Raw genomic sequence first — 22,819 nt, 5'->3', positions numbered from 1 at the left:
TGGACAGCTTTATCTTCTGAGTGAAACAGCCTTTATATTTGCTATTAGTGATACCAACGCTAAGTAACTGTCTCCCACAATCACCAGTTTGAAAAATAAATCCACTCCTGAATCTCCAGATTGTGATTCTTCAAATGCGGATTTGTTTAGAGTCAGGTTTTCAGGGATTTCTCTAAGTCCTAGGCGTTAGGATCCTGTTATCTGTTTTTGGAAAGATCTGGTTTTATTACAGAACTCATCAGGTCTGAGAAACACAGAAGAAACAGCATGAGAAACAGGAAAGAAAAATCTAAAAAGACAATTACTAAGGCAAGACTCACACAAAGACTGCCATTTACCTGTACTCTTAGCATATAGATACTTTGGTTTCCGTCTTTTCACAGAATCTTCCCAGAGATGACTACTGAAAGTAAGAAAGCAACAGTGACACCACAATGAAAGCCGAAGAGCCTTGTTTCAATCCTGAAGTTTATCTTCCACTGAAGCAAGTAGCCCTCAGGAGCCTTAGTGGATTAGGCAGCAAGGATAGTGCAGGTAGTCCATTATCTGCTTTTGGCAGCATTTTGCTTTGTTAGTCTGCTGCTCAGTATAGCTGAAAGTAAGCCTTTTCCTCATGTGAATAAGCAGCAGTAAGAAGAAAGCAGAAGTGACAAGAAGCATACAGGATTAGAATAGTATTAAGATTTATCCTTCATAAAAAGAGTCAAGAGTCACCAAATACAGACTTGCAGACGCATAATTATTCTTAAGAAAAAACATAGAATGCTGGAAGCAGGAAGAGCACTGTGTTCACTGTGTGCACTGCACAACTTTCCTATACAGACTTTTCCAGACTTCCCACCAGACATATGGTGTTGCTGGAGACAGGATATTAAGCCAGATGGACTTCTGGTCTAATCCATGTTCCTCTGTTGTTATTATTTGTGGTGAAATTTGACAATATGCCCAACATAGAGCAAAGCACAGAGAGTCCTACATAAAACTGTTGGGACAGAAAATTAAATTGAGATAGGCTCAATTATTTTCTCTGTTCCTGTCTTTCCCATGGAGTCTAGAATTGTTTTGCTGGTGACAGAGCGAGATGCTTTCCAGTGAGCTCAGGCATCAGCCATCTCTGTCTTCAGATCAGTTGTTGCACTACAGTTGCCATTACTGGGTGGACCACAAATGTCACAGCAAACACCTAAGCTGACTTGGAAGGTTAATATAGGTCAGAGTCTAGACCTTGTGATGTTGTTTCTTTCTTCACTGAAACTGACAACAAATAAAACCTGAAGAACTGACATTTACTGTGGTGATTACTTCCTAGAACAGTGTAAGTACATAGAGCCTGTCCAAGTTCATTCTTTATGGAAGTTATCCTTGATGTGTGGAAGCTAGACTAGACCTAGATGGACAACATTGTGCTGGAAAGCTCCATGATGTATTGTCACAAAACCACTCTCTGTTATTTATGTCTTCTGGCACTTAAATGCTGCTTCCACACTTACAGGCAAGAACATTTCCCTCTGCGCCCACAGACCTTCTGGCACAGTGTGCTTGGTGGCCAGCTCCTGATGGAGGCAGTCCTTGCGTTGTGCATCCTCATGTCATCCAGGCCAGGACAACTCAAAAAACATGTTCAGACTCACTCCATGCCCACAGATTTGCAGGGCTTATTTCTGGGTTGCGACACAAGAGCCAGGCCAGCAGAGCACAGTGTGGAAAAAGCACCTGCCCACTTTCCAGAAATAAACTACAGGTTCCACGATAATCAGAATACCATTGAAATACCCTTCCTATTCCTTTCAGACTGAACTAGATGATGATGAGTTTACATCATATGTGTTATTTTTCTAAAAGCCAGGAACAGTCTTTTATCCACAGTGTCATTGAAGAGTGGGCAAAGTCTTCTGTACAACTTTGTGTTGCTCTGCACTCTCTTTTGCATAGATGATAATGCAGGGAGACAGATGGATTGGCAGAATGCCCCTCTGCTTGCTCTTTGCAAAGCAGAGCACGGCCATGGTGAGATCATCACTACAGACTGCTGTGGAGACCTTCAGCTTCCTAGGAAGCAAGCAGAACCCATCTTCTTCAGCCTTAGCTTTACTGAGCTCTGAAATCTTGACTTTTCGAAGGCAGGCACGTTGCTGAAGGCCTTCCAATTAGCCTGCTCTTGGCAACATGCAGCTATCTTGGGGCAGTGTTTGACTTACTAGAGGGCACTGCCCGAACCATTAAAATTTCATTTTCAGGTGTATTAAGTGCTCCCAAGACAAAGAGGATACTGTAGAAATACAGGTCTCTGAAATTTACGAACATCTAAGCAATTCCAGACTTTAATACAGATGGTATTAAACTGCTTGCCAGTTGTGAAAAGGATGCACAACTGTGTCTACGTTCTGTACAAAAATTGTATGTATAACTGGCTGTACTGTGGGTGTTCTTCTCCTTTCAGCCAAGGAAGACTTAATGTCCACAACTATTCAGTCTCAGTTTCTCTGCAGAGAATGATAATAAAGACAGAAGTGGTCTGGGACTTGATTTCCCAGTTTCTAGAAATGAAAAGGTGGTGTTACCCTTCTGCAGAAGAGTAAACTTCATTCTTAAGGAGTCAGTATTATTCCATAACACAGACTCTGCTGTCTAACCAGAGCTTCAGGAAACGGGTCCTAGCATGTATGGAAGGTTGTCCTGATACTTGCTGAAACTTTGACTGACAAATTATACCACACTTAGATTGTGGGGTCCTAAGTGTCTCAAGGGAAATATATTTCATGGTGTGAAGAAAATCCTGAGTACATAAACAGGCTGATGAGTGATCTGGTAAGTCTGTGTGTACTTCAGTGAAATGACAAGCTGGCTGTAGGAAAAGATTTGATACAGGCCTATGAGCACTGAAAATTTCTGACAAACGTTCACAAATAAGACCAAGTTACCCTGTGTGAATGATGCTGCTAATCTGTCATTTCACCTCCTTAGCTCCATCACCCGTCCCAAGGGTTTCGCTTTGGAACTGTGCGAGAAAGCAGCGCAGAAGACTACGTGAGGCAAAGCTTCCCCGAGATGCACGAGTACATGCGGCGGTACAATGTCCCTGCAACCCCAGATGGAGTAGCATATCTAAAGTGAGCCTCTGCATGCAACAGCACATCTGGTCCATCGGCCAGAACACAGGGCAGTGAGGTGGTGATGAGCTTCCCACTTTCACTTCAGCAAGCATGTGGTCACCTACATGGAGGGGTACTTGGAGAGCACAGGAAGTGGTATATTGCGTTAACTGCTAGGCTGCCATCAAGCATAGGCAGTGTTTAAATTCTGGCAATCTTCTGTGCATGGGAGACCTTCACCAGGCAGTGATAAACGCTCAGAAAAAAAACATTGCTGTCCAGGCAAAAGTTGAGAATGAAGATCCTTAGCATCTTCAGCAGCTAGTAGGAGAGTTTGTCAGGGAGAACCCTTAGAGCGTTTGTCATTAAAATGAATAAAAGTATTAGACATGTAAAAAGTAACTGAAACTTGCTTTAGGGAATCATAATGTCCTTATGTTTCAAAGACAGTTGTGGCTATCAATCTGGAATCATACAATTGATTCTTTCTGCTAGGACACTGCAGAAGTGATGACACACCTGAAATACTGCATTTTACGCACAGAAGTTGCATAATGGATGGACTCAGGAATTTCCACCAGAAGTTGCTTCTTTTTTACACGTTTTTCCCAGAGCCATCCTAATGATAAAATACAGGCAGTCCTTTGCTTGAGTTAAGCTGGAATCATTCTATAAGATCAAAAAAGTAATGTAACTTTTTGTCAGGAGAACATCCTGACCCTTATAGACAAGGATGAAGATGGAAGGTGCAGCCCTTTGGTCACATGAAAGCACGCAGTGCAACTGTTCTTTTGTACCGTCAGCTTTTGTAGGTGTGCTATTCACTAATTATTAGGTTAGTAAAATTGAATCCTCTGCATTCACGAAGGCTTAGCACAGAGAAGAGCTGATCTGAGAGAAGGAAATTAATTTACCACATGCTCAGGAGAAAGGAAGAGGAACACTTTTGTATGAGTTACCCTCTTGCATTTTTGCTCTAATGATCTCAATTTTGACATCACAAAGAAAACCAAGACAGCACAAGTGTATTAACAATTTTGTTCTTCTCTTCCAATAATGTTGTGTGCTGCTTTTCAGCTGAGCCAAAGTCTGGCTTGTAGTCTTTTCCATTTTTCAGATCAGGTATTTCATGAGACTGAAGTAAGCCCTAGCCCTGCTGCCCTGCTTTGGGTGCACAAAGGTTGTGTCTTTCATGCACAGTTCCCTCCTTCAAAATGTCTATCAGTTTAGCATTTAAAGTACAAGTTCCTGATTCCCTTTGCTATGCCTCCAGAGAACCAGACAGATAAATGTTCAGTGTGCACCTCTGAGTCTTGGACTGTGAAGTGTTTCTGTTTGTGACTTTGATGCTGAATGCAGGAATGACCCAGAGAAACTTGATGCCTTCATTATGGATAAAGCTCTCTTGGACTACGAAGTATCCATAGATGCCGACTGCAAGCTTCTAACTGTGGGAAAGCCCTTTGCCATTGAAGGTAATAATGAATTTTACAGCATGGTGCTTTATTTCACATATGTTGCATTTGCTATATTGTAATTTGGTATTCTGATTGAAACTGCTTATGCGAAACTGAGGACCCCTTTAAGCTAATGGGTAGCATTCTGAGTGACTAAGCAGAGCCAAGGCTTTGCCCTTTTTTGTGTATTTTTTGAGCTTTCAGATCACTCACACCATCTGTTGCCATACTCCGTATAGGAATTATTCAGTACTCATGTGGTCTGTCTCCAGCAGGCAGGAGGCACAGCCCATCCCACTGCTCGCACTGAAATAAAGCTGCTCCTGAGATAAGGCTTGCTTCTCTAGGCTCGCTTTTCAGAATTCAGTGAAGTGCATTCAGAATGCTGTTCCACAATTTCACCATTCCCTTTCTAAAGGCCAGGTGGGATCCATGCTGGATCTGTCACTAAGTGCATCCAAATTGCAGAGCCTTACTGGTCCTGCAGCCCTGCTGTATTCAGAGGGGCAGAGCAGAAGGCAGCATGGAAGCAAAGCTGGTCAGGAGCCACCTGCAGCATGAACAAACACTTAGCACTGTTAATCTTCAGGAATCACTTTTGCAATAGATGGGCAGTGAAAACGATTGAAGTTCCTCCTTCCCTCCCTCCAAGAGCAATTGCTTTGGCTGGCTGTTCCCATTGCACATTAAAACAATCTAAAGAACTGCTGCAGCTGAAAGAGGAAGGCAAAAGGAAGGAAGACTGATGGAAGCTGAGAGATAAATTAATTTCAGCTACAAGCCAACAGCTCAAGAGATTTTCTAGAATGTTTAATTTCACTCTGTCAGTGCTTCCTGTTTGAATTCGCACCAGAGACTTGAAAGCAATACGTTTTCTTCCTGTCTTTGTGTTACTGAGGAGGACAGATGCTCAGAGCCCAGACTGTAGCAGGACGTGTGCGCAGCAGCATGTTCCACCATGCACGTGTAGTTATGTAAGTCTCAGGTCAGCTCTACTGAAGGAAACCACCAGCTTTCACAACTTTGAGTCAGTTACAGAAGGCAGAAAAAAAAGCAACCCTCAAATATACATTTTAAAAGAGCTGGTCTTTTATAGCACCCGACTGAGAAACAGTTAAAAGTGCCGAAAATGTATTAACGAGCCCTAGTTGTGCTTTCTCTGAAACCATTTCTTCATTGTTAGCAGATATATTCAGCTACAAATATAGGCATAATATACACCCTTCTCTAAAGCAGCAGGCCATATTTATAGTTCCTGAACCCAGCTGCACTTAGTCTGAGTCCTGTACCAGCACCCTGAAGTGGCCAAACAACACATAATAATTAAATTCTGTCCAGAGCAGAACAGCAATAAAGGAAAGCCCCAGCCCCTGGGGCTTAAATTTTGGTGAAAAGAATACAGACTACTCCCATGGGCATGTGTGCAGCTTCTCATCAAAAAATACACAGGAAGAAAAAATGTCACATCTGACACCACAATCACATCCACCGCTCTAACAGTGTAAAGGGATACATAGTCATTTGCTTGGCATTAAGGCTCCTCTGCAATGTTAAAGCAGTGTAAACCAGAAGAACCTATGGTAAAGCAGTGTGAAGGCTGTGCTTCTGGACACAAGACAGATTTATTCATCTGTCTGTACTGACATCTTAGGTTTTTTGAATCTCCATTTTTACATACTACTTTTGTGACTGCAATCATTTTGAAGCTACATATCCTGTTTGTATTAAGCTACTTGCACACGAAGAAGTCTCATCTCAGCATTTTCAGTCCATGGAAAGCATCCAGGTTTGAACACCAGCCTGCTCTGCCGTGCTGGCAGTTGATAGTATAAAACAATGCACTTCAGCAAAAAAAGCCAGTAAGAGAGATGACTGTTGTTTTTCCTTCCAGGATATGGCATTGGTCTTCCCCCCAACTCTCCACTCACCTCCAACATCTCCGAGCTGATAAGCCAGTACAAATCCCATGGCTTCATGGATGTTCTGCATGACAAGTGGTACAAAGTTGTTCCGTGTGGGAAAAGAAGCTTTGCTGTCACAGAGGTAAATGATGAATGATGTGTGACCTAATTGAAAGTGCTGAGGTTGCGCCCAACTTGCCAATTATTTCTCTTCATTCTCCACATGACACAGACATAGAGATGGCATGCAGCTGCAGGGAAGCATTAAGCATTAGAAGCGTTACTCTCAAAAGCATTGAGGTCAGAGCACAAGGAAAACATCAGCAAGGCCGTGCTGCTATGTTAGGCTTGCAGAGCACGCGTCAGAGAGCACATATGGGGACAAACAGGATATGTAATGTTGTGTTAGAAAATGTGATCTGCTTGCTGTACAACAGATCTGTGTGATTCCACTCCATTATGTGCATCACCGCTGCCATGGATTCTGGACCATCTCACTCTGCAGTGGTGGCTGCATACGCAAATAATGACAGGAGTGAAAGAAGCAGAGACAGCGGGAATTTAATACACCCCAAGTTACTGATGTAACCCTAGCCACTTCCTAGCATAGGTAGCAGGCTGTTATACCAAAAACAGTTCATAAAAGAAATGGCCCACCAAAAGACAGTGCTGAGTACTGACAAGAACAAGAAGCAGTTCTCATGTCGAAGTACAGTTACAGGAAATGGAAGCAAATCCTCATGGATTTACAGACTGGTATTAAATCAGAGGAGTTATGCCAGCTTGTGGCAGCTGAAGATATAGGCATTATTTATGAGAAAAAAGACTGCTCTTATCGGAATAGCGGTTTTTCTCAAGTTCTCAAGACTGTCAAGTAAAAAAGATAAAGTACTGAGAAATCAAAAGATCCAGCATGCCTGCCAGTCAGAACATAGATTTTTAACTCAGAGGTGTTCCAAAAGACATCAGTTACATGTTCTCACAAAACACACGGCTAGGAGTTTGTTGTCTCCTCTTCAGAGCAGGTTTAGCCGAGTATTAAACCAACCCTCCTGTTGTCCAGGGATGTAGTAGCATGGCCAGTTTCTCCTGTAAAGGAAGTACAGGCTCCTAGAGCTCTGAGTCCTGCTCTTCAGTGGTCATCTGAAAATCCAGTTTATTTTTATTCAACCTACTCAGTTTTTTGTGATTGCTTCAATATACATACACACACAAAAGTATAGTTAAATGTGCATTCACTGCTATTTTTGATCTGGGTTATCTAAAGATTAAATGATCTAACAAGACTGTTGTTGGAGGAATTTGCTTTTAATGGAGCTTACAAATTTGTTCCTGACAAGCACTTCATTCAGTGGCCTTTAATTCTGCACTTTAACACACTCTTTTGAATTACATCACATGAAAATTACCAGATGGTAATTATATTAATTACCCTAACTGTCTTAAAGCTGGAGAAACAGACTTACTTTGTTATTAATTCCCAGTGAAGCAATTAAATACTTTTATTAAGTGTTTGCATTTTAAAAGAGGGCAGAGAGGTCAAAAATTTGCCAGAAAACTATCTTTTGGAACAACCTAAAGTCAGAGCAAGGCAAAGCCCCATGTCTTCTGAATTAAAAGTGTCCCTGCACTAAGTGTGAAAACGTAACATGAGCCTCTGTGGTTCAGAGGCTTTAATCACATTGGAAGGCAGCTTTACCATGTTATTGTCACTTACATCAGCATGTGACACCTTTACCCAAAAGCCTAACTGCAGCAGCCCCAAAAGATGCTGTCAGAAGTTCCAGTTAAATGTGTCATGTGTGTTAAGTGCTTAAGATTCTATTAGTGAGAGCTCAACAGTCACACAGACAAAAGACATGAAGGGAATGCTCCGTGTCCAAGCCTCTATCTTTCCCTAGCTTCTTCCCTTCTGGATACCAACAAAGTCTCGAGATGATTCAGACTCCACCTTCCTCCACTGTGAACATTTTGATACATTTGCATCTTCTGCTTCCTTTCCTTGTTCTTCCCTTCCCTTCTTATACTAGTATTTGCACCAGGGAAATGCTGATCTATCCATCTCCTCTGATGCCAGACCCTAGAATTAGAACAGAATTTGTTACTTTTGTGATAAGAACAAGCTTTTTATTGCCCAGAAAGCAGTAGCTGGTAACCTTAACTGTTCCCACTGATGGCTGATCAGTAGCAGTACCACATGAATACTCCTTATGTAAAATTGCAATGCTCTAGCTTCGAACATATTTCTTTGTGTGCCTCTACCTGGAGCACAGCATTGTGTGGAGGGGTACACCTGGACCTAATAATTGTGGCATTTTCAGTTTACTTGTAATACATTTAGACATTCCTCAGTCTGCTGTTCCTCTCCCATTGCCATGTCAGCATGAATCATAGAACAGCTAGTCAAGAAAAGGATGAACCAAGGTGGGACTGTAAATTCCTTCTTCCTATGGAACTTTTGGGAACTGGCAGCTTTGCAGCTTCCTGCTCACGGGAGCGGAACAGCTTGAGCACTGAGCAGTTGTTACCACAGGCAGTGGATAACCTGAACAGGAAAGCTGCACATCAGTTAGCAGTGGTATTTACTGTTAGGACCAATTAGCAGTGATCAAGGTAGAGCACTCAGAAGGTGAGTTGGCACTGAGAGGTTTCTCAGGAAAGTATGAAAGAGAACGGCCCGTTATGGTCCAGGGGATGGTCAGCTGCTGGAGGCAGCTAGCTATATATACAGACTTCTTAATAGCTCTTATGGGACATTTTCAAAAATGTTATTATTTAAATTTTAACTTCCATTTAATTGGAAAGGTTGATTATTCTCCATTTATAAATGTAATATAACTGAAGCTCTGGAGCTTGAAGACTGACTGGCACATGGACTGGCAATTCAGTCCTAACAAATAATAGAAGGAACAAAAAGTCACGCTATCCTGTATTGCATGCAGTGACAGCATGGTCCCTTCATCCTTTCTCATCAGTGGTGGAATCCACCAATGGCTGTTCTCTGGAATCTTGGAAGAAATTGCCAAAACTTGGTTTGCTGTGTCTGGTGCCCACACTGGCGATCCTTGGCCTCAGTACTGCACAGGATACATCATCACAGAATCACAGAATCACACAGAATCACAGAATCACCTGGGTTGGAAGGGACCTCAAGGATCATGTAGTTCCAACCCCCCTGCCTAGCAGGGCCACCAAACATACACATTTAGATCAGGTTGCCCAGGACCCCGTCCAACCTGGCCTTGAACACGTCCAAGGACGGGGCATCCACAACCTCCCTGGGCAGCCCGTTCCAGGGCCTAACCACTCTCCTTGTAAAGAACTTCCCCCTAACGTCCAACCTAAATCTTCCCTCCTTCAACTTGGATCCATTTCCCCTAGTCCTGCTATTGTCAGCCCTTTTGAAGAGTTTACTCCCCTCCTGGGTGTAGGTTCCCTTCAGGTATTGATAGGCTGCAATGAGGTCGCCCCGCAGCCTTCTCTTCTCCAGGCTGAACAAGCCCAACTCCCTCAGCCTGTCCTCATAGGGGAGGTGCTCCAGCCCCCTGATCATCTTAGTCGCCCTCCTCTGGACCCTTTCCAAAATCTCTATGTCTTTTCCAAAATCTCTACGTCTTTCTTGTACTGAGGGCTCCACACCTGGACACAGTACTCCAGATGGGGCCTCACAAGAGCCAAGTAGAGAGGGACAATCACCTCCCTGTCCCTGCTGACCACCCCTCTCCTGCTGGAGCCCAGGATCCCATTTGCCAAGTCAGACAGTGCCTTGTTCATCCTGCCGTAATTTTATCCCATTGTCATCTGGCAATCAGTCTTTGTGCTCTAAGTTTGACCAGTGTCCTCAAGGATTCCATTTTGTTGCCACTTTACAACAGCTGGGTTTCTCCCCATCTCCCTGAAGCTCTGGTTTACTTGCTTGTCACTGGTGCACTGCAGATGTCAGGGAGGCCCCCCACAAGAAGAAAAGCAGTGCTTGTGTTTATTTGGCTAATCAAGAAAAGCCTCCATCAGTCACATGTGGTTATATCAGTCCATGTAGAACTATACAAAGAGTAGGAACAAAGTTACTGCTATCAGGATTTCTTCAGCCTGCATGTATACTGTGTGGGAGGAGAGCTGGCCCTTGCTCACTGCAGGACTGGAAACTTGACAAAGGTTGTCATAAAACCACAGACACTACATTGCAAAGGGGTTGTATCTTTGTGGAATGATCTAATGACATCTGCACGTGCTCAAGGAAGAAAACTGCTTTCCACATGGTCCTTGGGAAACAAGTATGTGAGTATTGAGTCGTGCAGCACAGTACGGAAAAGTGTTTTTGAGCTCCTTAGAAAATGAATATCAGATTTAGATTTCACCTGTCCAAATGAAGAAAAGAGTTGTGTATGTTAGGAGGCAGAATTATTACTCCCAATTCGTCAGCCTGTAATGTCACAGAAACAGACAGCCCACTGCCTAATTCTGATGGTATTTGTGTTGTTGTTCTCCCTACTGCTGACAGGAGTTGAGTAATGTACGAGTTAAATGAAAAGGATTGATTACAGAAGAGAGTTTTATCCAGTTCTGTGCAGAACTTTTCTCAGGAGGGGAAAGGAACTTGTAATGTGAGACAAAGTTATTTACAGTATCTTAAAATTTGACACTTGACACCCTGAAGCTATAGTCACCAGTCTTTGCCATGGACAATCCTCTAAAGAGATTAAATATATATTAATTCAATGCTGCCACTTCTTTGAAAGCACACAAAGCCATAAGAATAATAAATGAATGAAGAATGAATGAATGGATGAATGAACGGATGGGTGAATGCCTGTCTGCAGCTACAAGAAATGCTACAATGTGGGGACAGGGACAGCTTTTAATACTGTCTGCTTACCTAAATATAAGCATCAGTGTCAGCAGGATTTTGGAAATCTACAGAGGTGCCTGAATGTCTTTAAAAATCTGCTCTTTATATCCATTTATTCCTAGTAAAGCTGGAATTAATTCTTTCTTCAGAGGAATTTTACAAAGGTGCTGTAAAATCTAACTGCCTGATCTCACTAAAGCTTTCTAAAATCTTTGAGGGAAAAACACTATCAGAAAGAGTAGCTTATTTTACTATTATAGCTAATACAAACATAACATCTCTACTTAGTGTTGTGTTCAGCACTGTATAGCATTAATAGCTGTGCTGTGCTGTCAACCTGCAGGGAGTCCACAGTGATATTTAGAAGCTTTTAACTAGTCAAACCTCTAGACCTCAAATTATTTGACGGCCTATTCACTGCTCTCAGTACAACGAAGGAGAGAAAATTATTTGTTGTCTCTTGTAACGGGGGTAAAGCAGGAGTTTTGCACATTAAATCCAGTAATGAAACACTGTGTGCTGTTTTTGCATGCTTTCCCCTACAAGCAGAAGAACAAGTATTGAGCTTTCTGCATCACCTCCCTTCTCCTCAGTGCCCAAAGAAAAAAGGAAACAACTCTGAAGAGGCAGCGCAGACTATTTAGGTAGCAATTGGAGATGTGGGCCAGTGAATAAGAAATGTGTCTCTGAGGATATATAAAAAGGCAGATACCTTCACAACCATTCTTGTATTTGTTGGTTTGCACAAATTGCCAATTTCCCCATTTGTAAGCAGCAGATGACTTAGAGGCTGTTGCCAGCGTGTCCTCACCGCCCATCACATGCAGTTATCACAGGACTGCCTTTAGTTGCTTATTGCTTCAGAGCCACCACACAGGCGTAATTGAGTTGCTTCTGAAAGACAGGGAGCTACCTCCTCAATTTATGGTTACAAACGTGGAGTCAGAACCGTTCTTTCCCCTTCGGTTAATAGAGAATACAGCACATTATGAGCTTTTATTGTTAAAAAGTTCTGCAGTATAGAAAGTGTTTGCTGTTTTTATGTTGTCAGCAAAGGACTTAGGCACCTGACCACTTCAGCAGAGAGGAATGCAATTGTATACAGAGAATGCAGTGAATTGCTGCTCTTTCCAAATATAATCTATATACACCACAAATGTAAAAGAACTACACAGAGAAGTATTGGAGCTTGCTGCTTTCATATTGATCAGCATGATGCTATGAAAAGGAGGGGCACCCCTACCAGGTGATTTCATCTATTATGTAACATATGTGTGCTTCTTGAATAACTGTGAAGAGCTGATAAATTGCCTTTTTACAAGGGTATGTAAGTCTGCTGACTTCAGTGTAGATCCTCACTCAGACTGTCAGGCACACTGTGTTATTTCTCCTCTAACTCTTTGCATGCGATTTATTCTCAAGATTTCCCTCTGATGTTTATCAGGCAGCTCTTTCAGAGTGTTATCTTTTTTATTGCTAGATGAAATACTATTGAAGCCTTGTTTCAGTACTGCCCTTCCCAGTGAAAGATGCCTTGTTTGGGACAATTTCAGAAGCTATCCATTACAAGTGAAAAACACATCTGGGATGCCAGGGTTGGAATTTCTTTCTCCTGTTTCCAAGGAAGGTAGAAAACTATTCTGCAGAGCTGACAGGACAGTGAGTCAGAACCTCATCAGCATAAATCAGCACACTTTACTGTAGACAACAGAGTTGTTTTTTATGTGAAGAGCTGGCCAACTGTTCTTTTTGCAGCTAGTGCTATAATGGCATCAATCACCAAGCTCAAGCTGGAGGAGATGTCTGAGGTGTGCAGGAATCCCCACTGCAGTTGCCATGGTCTATTGCCAGTGCAGCATAGAAGTGTTCATACTACTGAAGCTCTGTTCTTGTTAAAGAAATGTGTTACACTGCTTCCTTTCGTTGTGTTCTAAAGAACAGAAACCAAGCATAGAAACCAGGAGAGAGAAATAATGCTGTCAGAAACTCAGTAAAAAAAAAAAAAAAGATTGCAGAGCCTTCAATTTCAGTGAATTCATCACAAATTAGCTCTTTAGCTTAAAATAACCTCTTAACAAGATTTATCAAAAATTGTGATTTATCACAGGTTGGATATCAGGAACAATTTCTTTTTGTGGTGATGCATTGAAATGGTAGTGGAGTCACCATCCCTGCAGGTTTTCAAGAAACATGGAGGTCGAGCACTGAGGGACACGGTTATTGGGCATGGTGGGGATGGGTTGTGGTTGGACTTGGTGATCTTAGAGGATTTTACCAACCTTAATGATCCAATAATTCTGTGATCTAACTTTGAACTAAATCCAATTTATTTTCTAGATTGCACAGTTGTTGTGCTAACAAAGCACAGTCCCTGTGCTCACCACACAAACAACAAACTCAACAGGTCAATTATTCAAGGTGTGACAGCATCATCCAGGTGGCGTGTCCTGGCATATAGCCCTACTACCCATGCAATTTTTACCAAGAAGGCAAATAAAGTTCTTCAATAGAAAGACAAGAGTAAACTTTGTATTCTTGGAAATATTTCCCAAGTATTATTTGGGCAGTAATTATTAGGGAGAGTTTTTAAGTTGTTGATAAATTCATAAGTGGGTTATGGTGGCATGAAAATAAAAGTACGCGATACTCATGCCTGACCCACACATTGCAGTTCAGGTGTTTCTGGTATAATTGCTGCTGTACATGATTCCACAGACTTCAAAGATGATTGAAGACAAGAAGAGATCCAAATTAATTAAAGACTTCCTACTCTACATGAAAAGGGTGGATCAGGGGAAGTCAAGGTGAGGGTGCCTCTGTTTTTCATAACACAGTTACATTAATGTAACAACTGGAGAGATGCTGTGTTTATGCTACTACTTCAAAACATTTTTTCCGTGACCTTCCATCAAGGGCAGAGCATGAAAAAGGCAGTTAGTGTTCGGTTCTCAGAAAATAGGAATAGTCTTAGCTCACTGCTGATGAAAGATTTGCTCTACAGTTCATTGACTGTATTCCTTGAAGCAGTATTTGCTTTCACAAAAGCAAGTGCAAAGACACCGTAAGTACTGGATTCTCCGATGTTCAGCACTTCATCTCATTAGCAAGACAGCAGAGTGATGACTCTCTGTATGGCCCGAATCTCACTCCCATTTGCTGTGACATAACACCAAGTTCTCAAGTAGCCATGCAGCATGGAAAGGCTTTGTTGTGACCAGGATCCAGACTGCCGTGTATCCGCTCAGACCACATTTCCAAATAAGAAAATATAACTGTCTGTTAAAATTGTTAAAATAAACCAAATTAAAATAAAATAATTAAAATTTGTTAAAATAAGCCAGCAGCTTTCTTCATTAACTTCCCCTTTTGATTTTATTCATAGACACTACAAATGGGCATCAAGCATTTTTCTGGGCTCTTTGTGATGTTGTGCATTGGGTTTGTTCTATCCATTCTTACTACCATTGGGGAGCACATAGTGTACAGACTGGTGCTACCACGATTCAAGAAGAAATCCAAGATGAAGTACTGGCTCCACACAAGCCAGGTAAGAATTCAGCAGTGACCCCATGAAAGTCATGCTGGAAAAGAGCAGTGTATAAAAAGTTGTAAGAAGAGCAGTGATGAATGACATTGGAAGGATGGCAGCAGCTACTGGAATTTGAAATCAGAAGTATATAGGAGTTGCTAGAATTATTCGCAATTCACAGAAGGGAACTTCTCCATTTGCCCTTTTAACCTTACATTTTTTTGGACACCCAAAATAATACTGTTATCCTAGTCTGAAAGATTTTATCTTACTACAGCAGGTCCCAAATTTTGATGTGTGCAGGAGGTGCTGGCTAGTTTATGCCATTATTCTAAGGAATATAATAGAAGAAAATTGCTCTAGGTGTTTGCTGTAAAGGAAGAGGTTACGTTGCAGAAAAAGGCAAAATAAGACTTTCTATTGCTTTCAAGCAGTACAGTGAAAAGAGCTTCTTTAGAAAATAACACCGTTTCCTAAGACTTTTCTTCAGAATAATTATAACTCCAAGGATTGTTTGCCAACTATCTATCCACCTTTCAGAGTAACCTTTCTCAGGAAACCATGGGAAAAATAGATTGTTGTAATGACAAAGCACAGACATTGCTTGTATCCTTGAAAATGCAAAATAATTTATGCTTAAGTCCATCACACAAAGCCCAAATTGCTTATGTATTTATGGAGCTATTTTTAATCTTGCTTTTAGTAATTTATTTCTTTTCCCTCTAGAGATTACATCGTGCCCTGAACAGTTCATTTATTGAGGACAAACGCCAGACTAAAACAAAACGAGCAGAAAAGAGGTAGGAATTTTTGAATGCCTTTGAAACAAACTATAGAAATTACTGTGATATGAAGTACTCTCTGCCAGAATATCTATTTATGGATCTAATACACATCAAATATAAGAACAACAACAACGAATAGAAATAATGATGTGACAAAGGAGTGAAGCAAAAATGAGCTGTTTCCAACAAAAAGCATTAAATCTAGAAATCTTGTTCTTTCATGATTTCCTTAATAGAATAAAAGCACTCCGTTCAGAGCACAGGCTTTTCACATTTTTAGGTCTGTTGCTGTTGGTTTTCTTCAGATAAGAACCAGGAGATGAATATGCCCTGTGCAATAGCTTCACAGTGAATGCCAGATCAGGTGGTACATATGTTTAAAAAAATTTCAACTTTATTATTTTTCAGAATAAGTACTAAAAAATCCTGAAAAAATGCAGTCCTTTCAAAAGCCTTTGTCTTAACTCTTGTTACTGAAAAAGTAGGTGACAGACTTGCCTTGTGTTCATAGCTTGTGTGCTGTGAAGAGCAGACAGTCTGACTAACCTATTGCAATAAGGACTACAAGGCATTCTCTTAAAACTAAACATTTGCCCTGGAACTCAGAGCTATCGGTGCACTTTTTAAAGACACTGGCATCAGTAATTGGTTTTCTGCAGATGGGTAGAGACAGAATCCAGAAAAGAAAAGTCTTCCTGGCTGCTGCTGTGTGTTTGGTATGACTGAAACGCCACATAACGTCACTCTGTCCAGAACACATAAATGTACGTTTTGTTCAGTTCGTTACTGCAGTGCCAGCAGATATAAGAAGAAACATGTATGAGCTTCTAGACTGAACTAGATCATCTGTTTGTATCTTTGATGATTAAAAAAATGATGGGCTAAACTATTTGCCACATACTGTGCAGTGCAGAAATTTTGCAGGTGATGTCCAAAAGCCCTACAGAGAACAGCTCTGGGAAAGAATTGCACAAGTATTCTTTCATCATTCAGACTGAGCATGTGCTGCTGCCCCAGAAACTCTGCTTGCACAGCACCCAGCCCATGTGTGTTTCTGCATAGTAGTCTGAGTGTGGTCTGAGCTGCCATTTGCACAGAATTGTGGTGAGTTTAACTCAAAACACCTAGTGGTGTGTAGTAGCTTGTAATCAACACTTACACAGCAAGATGCAACCCAGAGGTTTCAGATCAATTGCATTATTACACTTCATGTTGCTCCTGCTGAGGATTGTGTAGTTACTACAAGCAGCAAGGTACAGAAAAGAGGTGGAAAAAAATTGTATTATGGGACTTATGTTTACCTCAATAGAGGGTAACTACTCAGAGGGGAAACTACTCAGGTTGCAACTCTTTCCAGAACTCCTGAAAATCTGTTCTGAAAGAGAACTTGTCAGCCTCAGTAGCTGAACTCTAAAGGTTTTCATTTGCTTGTTGATAGCCAAGTGCTAATTTTGGTTTGGGGCCTTTGTCAGAACCAGCTCCCCAGACCAGCCAGCCACAAGCAGCAGGAGCTATGGCAGTAACTAATGCTTTATCAAAGAGCTTCAATTTGTGAAAGAAAAATACATCAGAAATGACAGTGATAATAACTCACACTGGGAAGCTCATGTTGCTGTGCTGCAAGGTTATTAAGCCGGGTCCATTCCTTCAAAGCACAAGGAGCTTTCAACAAGAAATCAACATGTTTTCCCCTTTGTCTCTGCACACCAACTCGAGGCACCCCCTCCCCCCTCCATGAGAACAAATTACAGCACCTTAATGGTGCAACAAACTTTGGATATTGCATCCACAAAGCTTTCGGAGAGCTCTGGAAGCAGGCTTAAGTCTTCCTATGCTGGAGCTGAGAGTACTGCAATTCAACAACTAAAATAAAAATGTTGGGGGAACTTGAATTTTAGGATTCAAGTCTCAGCTGCAGTTTACCATAAGCATTTGGCTATTTGTGTTCATAAATTGTGCTGTCGAGTAATAATAATTAAAGAAATAATACATACAATTGATAACAGAAGCATCATATTTCTCCAGTGGGATGGATCACAGGGAAGAGATGCATACACATAAGAGGAGGCTCTGATTTTGTACTAACTCTCACACTTCTCTGTTCAGGTCCCATGTAGGGAACAGCCAGCATGCCGTGTGGAATACAGCCAACACAGGCAACTGTCACCGGAAAAAGTACATCTGCACTGACGAAGGGCAAAACGAGGTGACAGTCCGACAGCACCAAGACATTCCTCTGCCACAGGTGAGGAGGGAGACTCTGGCTTCTTTAACGACCAACGGAAAAGCAGAGTCCCTCAGTATTGCTAGGACCTCAGTGATGCAAGAGCTCACGGAGCTGGAGAAGCAGATCCAAATTATCAAGCAAGAGCTGCAACTCGCCATGGACCGGAAATCAGAGCTGGAAGAATATCAGAGGACAAACAGGACTGCAGAGCCCTAGGCCAGCACACTTGGCCCCTTTCCCCTGTCCTTCCTAATTCCCCTTCTCTGTAAAATTTGTAACTTGCTTTTGTAATGCCAGAAAGAGGCATGAAAATAAAGCAGGCAGTATGCTCTTCATGAGAGCAGAGTTGCAGCAGCCCACAGCCACTGCCACCATCCTGAGTCCTCCTCCTTTCATAGCAAGTTTCTCGTTCTCGTGGCCAACACCTGCCATTCCCAAGGGAATGGACAAAAGGTCCATAGGGAAACAAAAAGTGTCTGAAAAGCAAGAGTCCCTGATTCCTTCACTTGTCACTACAGTGAAGTTTCCTCTCTTTTAGCCCTTTCTGTGCATTAATTCAAAAGGAAACAAAAAAAGAAAAAAAAAAAGAAAAAAATGAAAAGAGGAAAAAAAAACAGAAGGAAATCTAAACTGCTCATTGGAAGCATGTCCCTTGTTCATATGTTTTTGTTGTGGTACCTATGGGTTTAGTCTCTGTTTATGCTAAGGCTCCTTATGGTTGCCTCATTACACCAGGTGCTAGTTCTGTGTTGGCAACCCCTTCCCTCCTGGCACAGGCTGTGGTTCACGAGACATATTCTTGGTGGTAGTCCCAGTACGCAGCGTTCCCTTAGCTCCTCAGCACAAACGCAGACGTGGCTGTTCTGTGACTGTAAGAAAGAAACTTCACCAGCTTAAAAATAACTTTGCATAAACCAAACCGTCACCTCTGTCTGTGTCTAAGCCCAGGTTCACTTTGCACGTCCACACAGAGAGAAGCCATGCAAACAGCTGCACTGGCGAGTGTGAGGGATTGGGTTCACAGTGGCACAGGGTAAGGATGAGAGAGGAAGGGAGGGGGTAGCTGTGCTGCAGACCACTACCTGTGCCCTCTGCTGAAGGTTTACCACTGTGAAACCACTCCCTTAATATTCTCTGTCTACAGCAGACATTAAGGTTCTTCCTTACAGTCAAAATGACATAAAGGGGATTTATTCTGACACCAAACTCCCACCCAAGTAGGAGGGAGCTTGGCACCAAAGCGTCCTTGTGGACCAGGGCTCACAGTAATGGAAAACGAGATTTGCTGTTTCAAAGACAATGTACTGAGTGGAGCTCCCTCCCACCTGAATGATAAGTAAAGGGGAAGGAAGGGTAAGCTGTTCAGCATTTGAATAAATAATACATCAATCCAAATGACTGTGTTATGTATACAGGATTTCTGTGAACTGTTGAACACTTCCCAGCACATCGTGTGTTGCAGAGAAAAAGAATGCCTTAACATTGTCAGAATTATCAGTTCTATCCAAGATCCGTCACTGAGGTCATCTTTTCCCTCTTTGTATCTCCAGCCAACCGTGTGAATGTTGCCAAGGGTGATGTTCTCAGTAGGCATGGTTAAAGGCTACAGCTAGATCTGAAACTGCATTCTAGGGTTTGAATAAAGCATACTACCTTTCTGCACCTTTAACATTTGAAAAGCAATTGTTAATGAAAGCTCTATATGGACAACTAAAAGCTGGCAGCAGCAACGTGCGCAGCAGTTAGCCCCATCAAAACAAGTTCATCCCTGCTCAGTCTTTGCCTTCTGCTTTTGAGAATTAAGTCTGGCTGCTTCCTTCAGTGCAGCCAATTTCTCAGAAAATTGTGGATTTGAACAGAAAACAGCAAAATGGGGCAGGGGACCTGCACCATCAGAGAGGTCTGAAAGACTCAGGTGCCTCGTCTTCCCTGCTCCTAACAAAATAAATGACTGGTCAAGTCACATTGTATTTATTGCCTTTCCTTAGCTTTACCCACCTGACTCATTTAGATTCTCAGCTAATTTGGAAGAGCTTTTTATGTGAATAGCACCCAGTCTCTTCCAATCTCTAACACAATTTGGTTAGAACAGAAAAACACTTTAAAAAAAAAATTATTATTAGACAAATAGTAGGAAATAAGTATTCTAAGCCAATTCCAACCTTAACAACAGGCTTTTCTACTTCTGTATCTCTGCATGTGTGAGTTCAGGAAAAGACCATCAAATTCAGTTTTAAAAAAGGTGAAACTAAAAAAGCTAATAAGCTAATAGCATCTTAAACAAAAATGTACATGTTCTGTTTCAAAGTTCCAACCCAAACATCTAATTTTTCAAAAAATTACTCTTCCTTTAAAGACAGAAGTGTGAGTGAAGAAATGTCAGCCACCTAATAATGGTAAACAAAAATCTCTTTCTGGTGGGTGCCCAAAGGGCTATCCTATGGCAAACACAGAATAGGGATTATTGCAAATTATTGCAGTAGTAACCAGTGGCCTTTAGAGAAGGGTCAAAGTTCTCACTGCACATCAGAGACATTCTTTGGCTACAGACAGCACTAAGTATTTCCTCTAAACAAAAATGTTCTGGAGCATTATCAAAATGGTTTGGAACAGTCAGACAGTCACTCAAAGCTGAAAGCTTCCTTACAATTCAAGGTGAAATTAAGGTATGTGGATTCCCTCTTATCAAAAAATTAACCTGAGTTACACACACAAAAAGGAAACACTTTAAGGTTCTTGCAACTTTTCACCAGACTATGAATGTATACAGGGAAGAATGTGTTAAAAAAAAAAAATACAAGATAGGAGGATTCAGAGAACATCAGATCTTCCATATCTTATCACTTGTCCAGTCTTGAGTCTTGCCAACTCTACCAAGAGAAGAAACCAGGAATAAAAACAAAATAACAACAAAAAAGGATTTTTTCCAGTCAGGTCTATAGTTCCAGAACCACATTAATGGCCTTGTTGCGCCAGGATAAGTTTAGGTTGGATATCAGGAAACACTTCTTTATAGAAAGGGTTGTTAAGCATTGGAATAGGCTCCCCAGGGAGGTGGTTGAGTCATCATTCCTGCATGTGTTAAAAAACTATTTGGATGTGGTGCTCAGCGACATGATTTAGTAGTATGGTTAGGTCATGGATGGACTCCATAATGTTTGGGGTCTTTTGCAACCTCAGTGATTCAGTGATTCTGTAATCTATTCAGAGAGGGGGGAGAATCCAGCCTGATTCTGCCTGGAAGTTTGGAGATTGCCATGTGAAAAGGCTGCAGAGATCTGTCCTGCCTATATATTTTTTGGGTCCAAGGTAAATTCTTCCCTCCTCAGATCATGGCAGATTGTCTTCCTCAGGGGCTTCATTCTGTTTGGATTCTACAAAACCCTACGCACATCTATAAAGGCAACAGAAAGAAGCCAAAAAAGGCATTACTTACCAGATGGCGGTCAGTAGATTGGAATCGGAGTGCTACCCTTAGAACCAGCTTCATTTTAAAGAAAAGGTGGGCAAGAGGTTTATAGGACAGTTCACATGCTTTTTGAGCTTCACTACCTCACAAGCAGGGCATAACCTGAATTCACAGATTTGAAGAACAGATGGTATCTCAATCAAGAAAAGAACACGGATAATGATCTTCCTGCCTAACACAAGGTCAAGCTAGTGATATAAGTAGCTCATGGGCTAGTCCTGAGACTTTTACACCACATGTAAGATGCGTAGCAAGAAGGAAAATCCAAGGAAATTTCCAGACTCCACAGTTTTCCTTCTTTCTGATTGATCTGCTTTCTGGGATGGTTGTTCTGTTCTTTGTTGTTGGTGTAGCTTTGATTTTATAAATAGTAATACTTTCAGGTCATCAATCCGTACTGGTTTGTTTTGCCTATGACAAACAATTGTCACCTTTATAGGCTGCCTCTTCATAACCACGCTCTTCAGAAATCATATTCCGAGTTCCTCTAAAAACACTCCTTTATACACACACACACTATGACATGTGTACGTGCACACAGCACCTCTTGGTAGTGCTTGAAATGTTGTTTTTTTTTCGTTTATACTTGACTACTCTATCACAGTCACTGAATTTAAATGGTTTTCTCCGGAGAACATTTGCCTCCTTTCCCTTACTTTTCACCAAAATATTTTTAGTTCTGATAAACTTTAAAGTAATTTTCATTCATTTTGGAAGTCAAAGCACTATGTCTTTCACCATTTCTCAGTGTTTAAATTCTGATCCTGAAAATATAATCACTTCCACAGTAATAAGATTAAACACTACTATTATCTTAAAATAAGAAAATATTTTCACCTTGGGAAAGAATGAGAAAAAAAAAGCAAACCTTATCTGTGAACCAAGTCAAGACTGCTTCAGGTGTTTGGTTACTACAGTGCCTAGAGTAAACCTGCACTGTTAGCATATGCACAAAAGTTCAAGCTTGACTTTCAGTAGAAATGCAGAGCAACTTTGTGAGTGGATGGTGGTAAAGGACTAAGGACACCCATAAAGGCTGTGCTGTTTTCTGCAACTGTGAAAAAATACGCTGTTACTGCAAAGCTGATCAAAGACACAGGCAACATTTGCTGGTGAGTCAAGTCCTGCTTTGGGGAGCAAGTATGTGTACCACAAAACATGTAACATGAGCATTAGCATTCCAAACACATGCTCTTATTTCTCTGACACAAATCACGAACTGTAATCCAGATAGCAACTTAACAGAAGTGAAAAGGCTTGGTTTCATTCCTCCTGCACAGGCTGAGACAGCACAGAAGCCTTACCACAGATTGAGCTCCCAGCCTTTTCTCGCAATGTGTTCCTTCTGAATTTTCAGGACTTACAGTTAATTTACACAGTTCACAAATTTTCAGTCATTTATGTGTTTTCGGAAGGGTAAAAATAGTCCTGCACGCTACAAGGCACTGTGTGATTAATTACTTTCACTTATGGTTTTGTTTTCTTAAAGTGAATATAGGAAAACAATTCA

The 22,819-nt window shown here is 41.5% G+C and overlaps 1 protein-coding gene across 1 annotated transcript in view; it reads left to right on the top strand.

Annotated features, from left to right (window-relative positions):
• Positions 1-18,056, top strand: part of GRIN3A (glutamate ionotropic receptor NMDA type subunit 3A) — a gene marked incomplete at both ends in the record, with an annotated part of 67,054 nt that extends 48,998 nt beyond the window's left edge. Inside the window, 6 exons of the mRNA XM_079548621.1 lie at positions 2,965-3,110; positions 4,452-4,567; positions 6,441-6,592; positions 14,682-14,846; positions 15,555-15,628; positions 17,720-18,056. Coding sequence (XP_079404747.1) covers positions 2,965-3,110; positions 4,452-4,567; positions 6,441-6,592; positions 14,682-14,846; positions 15,555-15,628; positions 17,720-18,056 — 990 coding nt within the window. The remainder of the gene's footprint in view (positions 1-2,964; positions 3,111-4,451; positions 4,568-6,440; positions 6,593-14,681; positions 14,847-15,554; positions 15,629-17,719) is intronic.
• Between the last annotated feature and the right edge of the window lie 4,763 nt (positions 18,057-22,819).

The sequence above is a fragment of the Tetrao urogallus genome, assembly GCF_951394365.1.
Source record: "Tetrao urogallus genome assembly, chromosome: Z".
Lineage (NCBI taxonomy): Eukaryota > Metazoa > Chordata > Aves > Galliformes > Phasianidae > Tetrao > Tetrao urogallus.
Note: the sequence above shows the minus strand (reverse complement) of the source record. Positions and strands in the feature narration are given on the sequence as shown.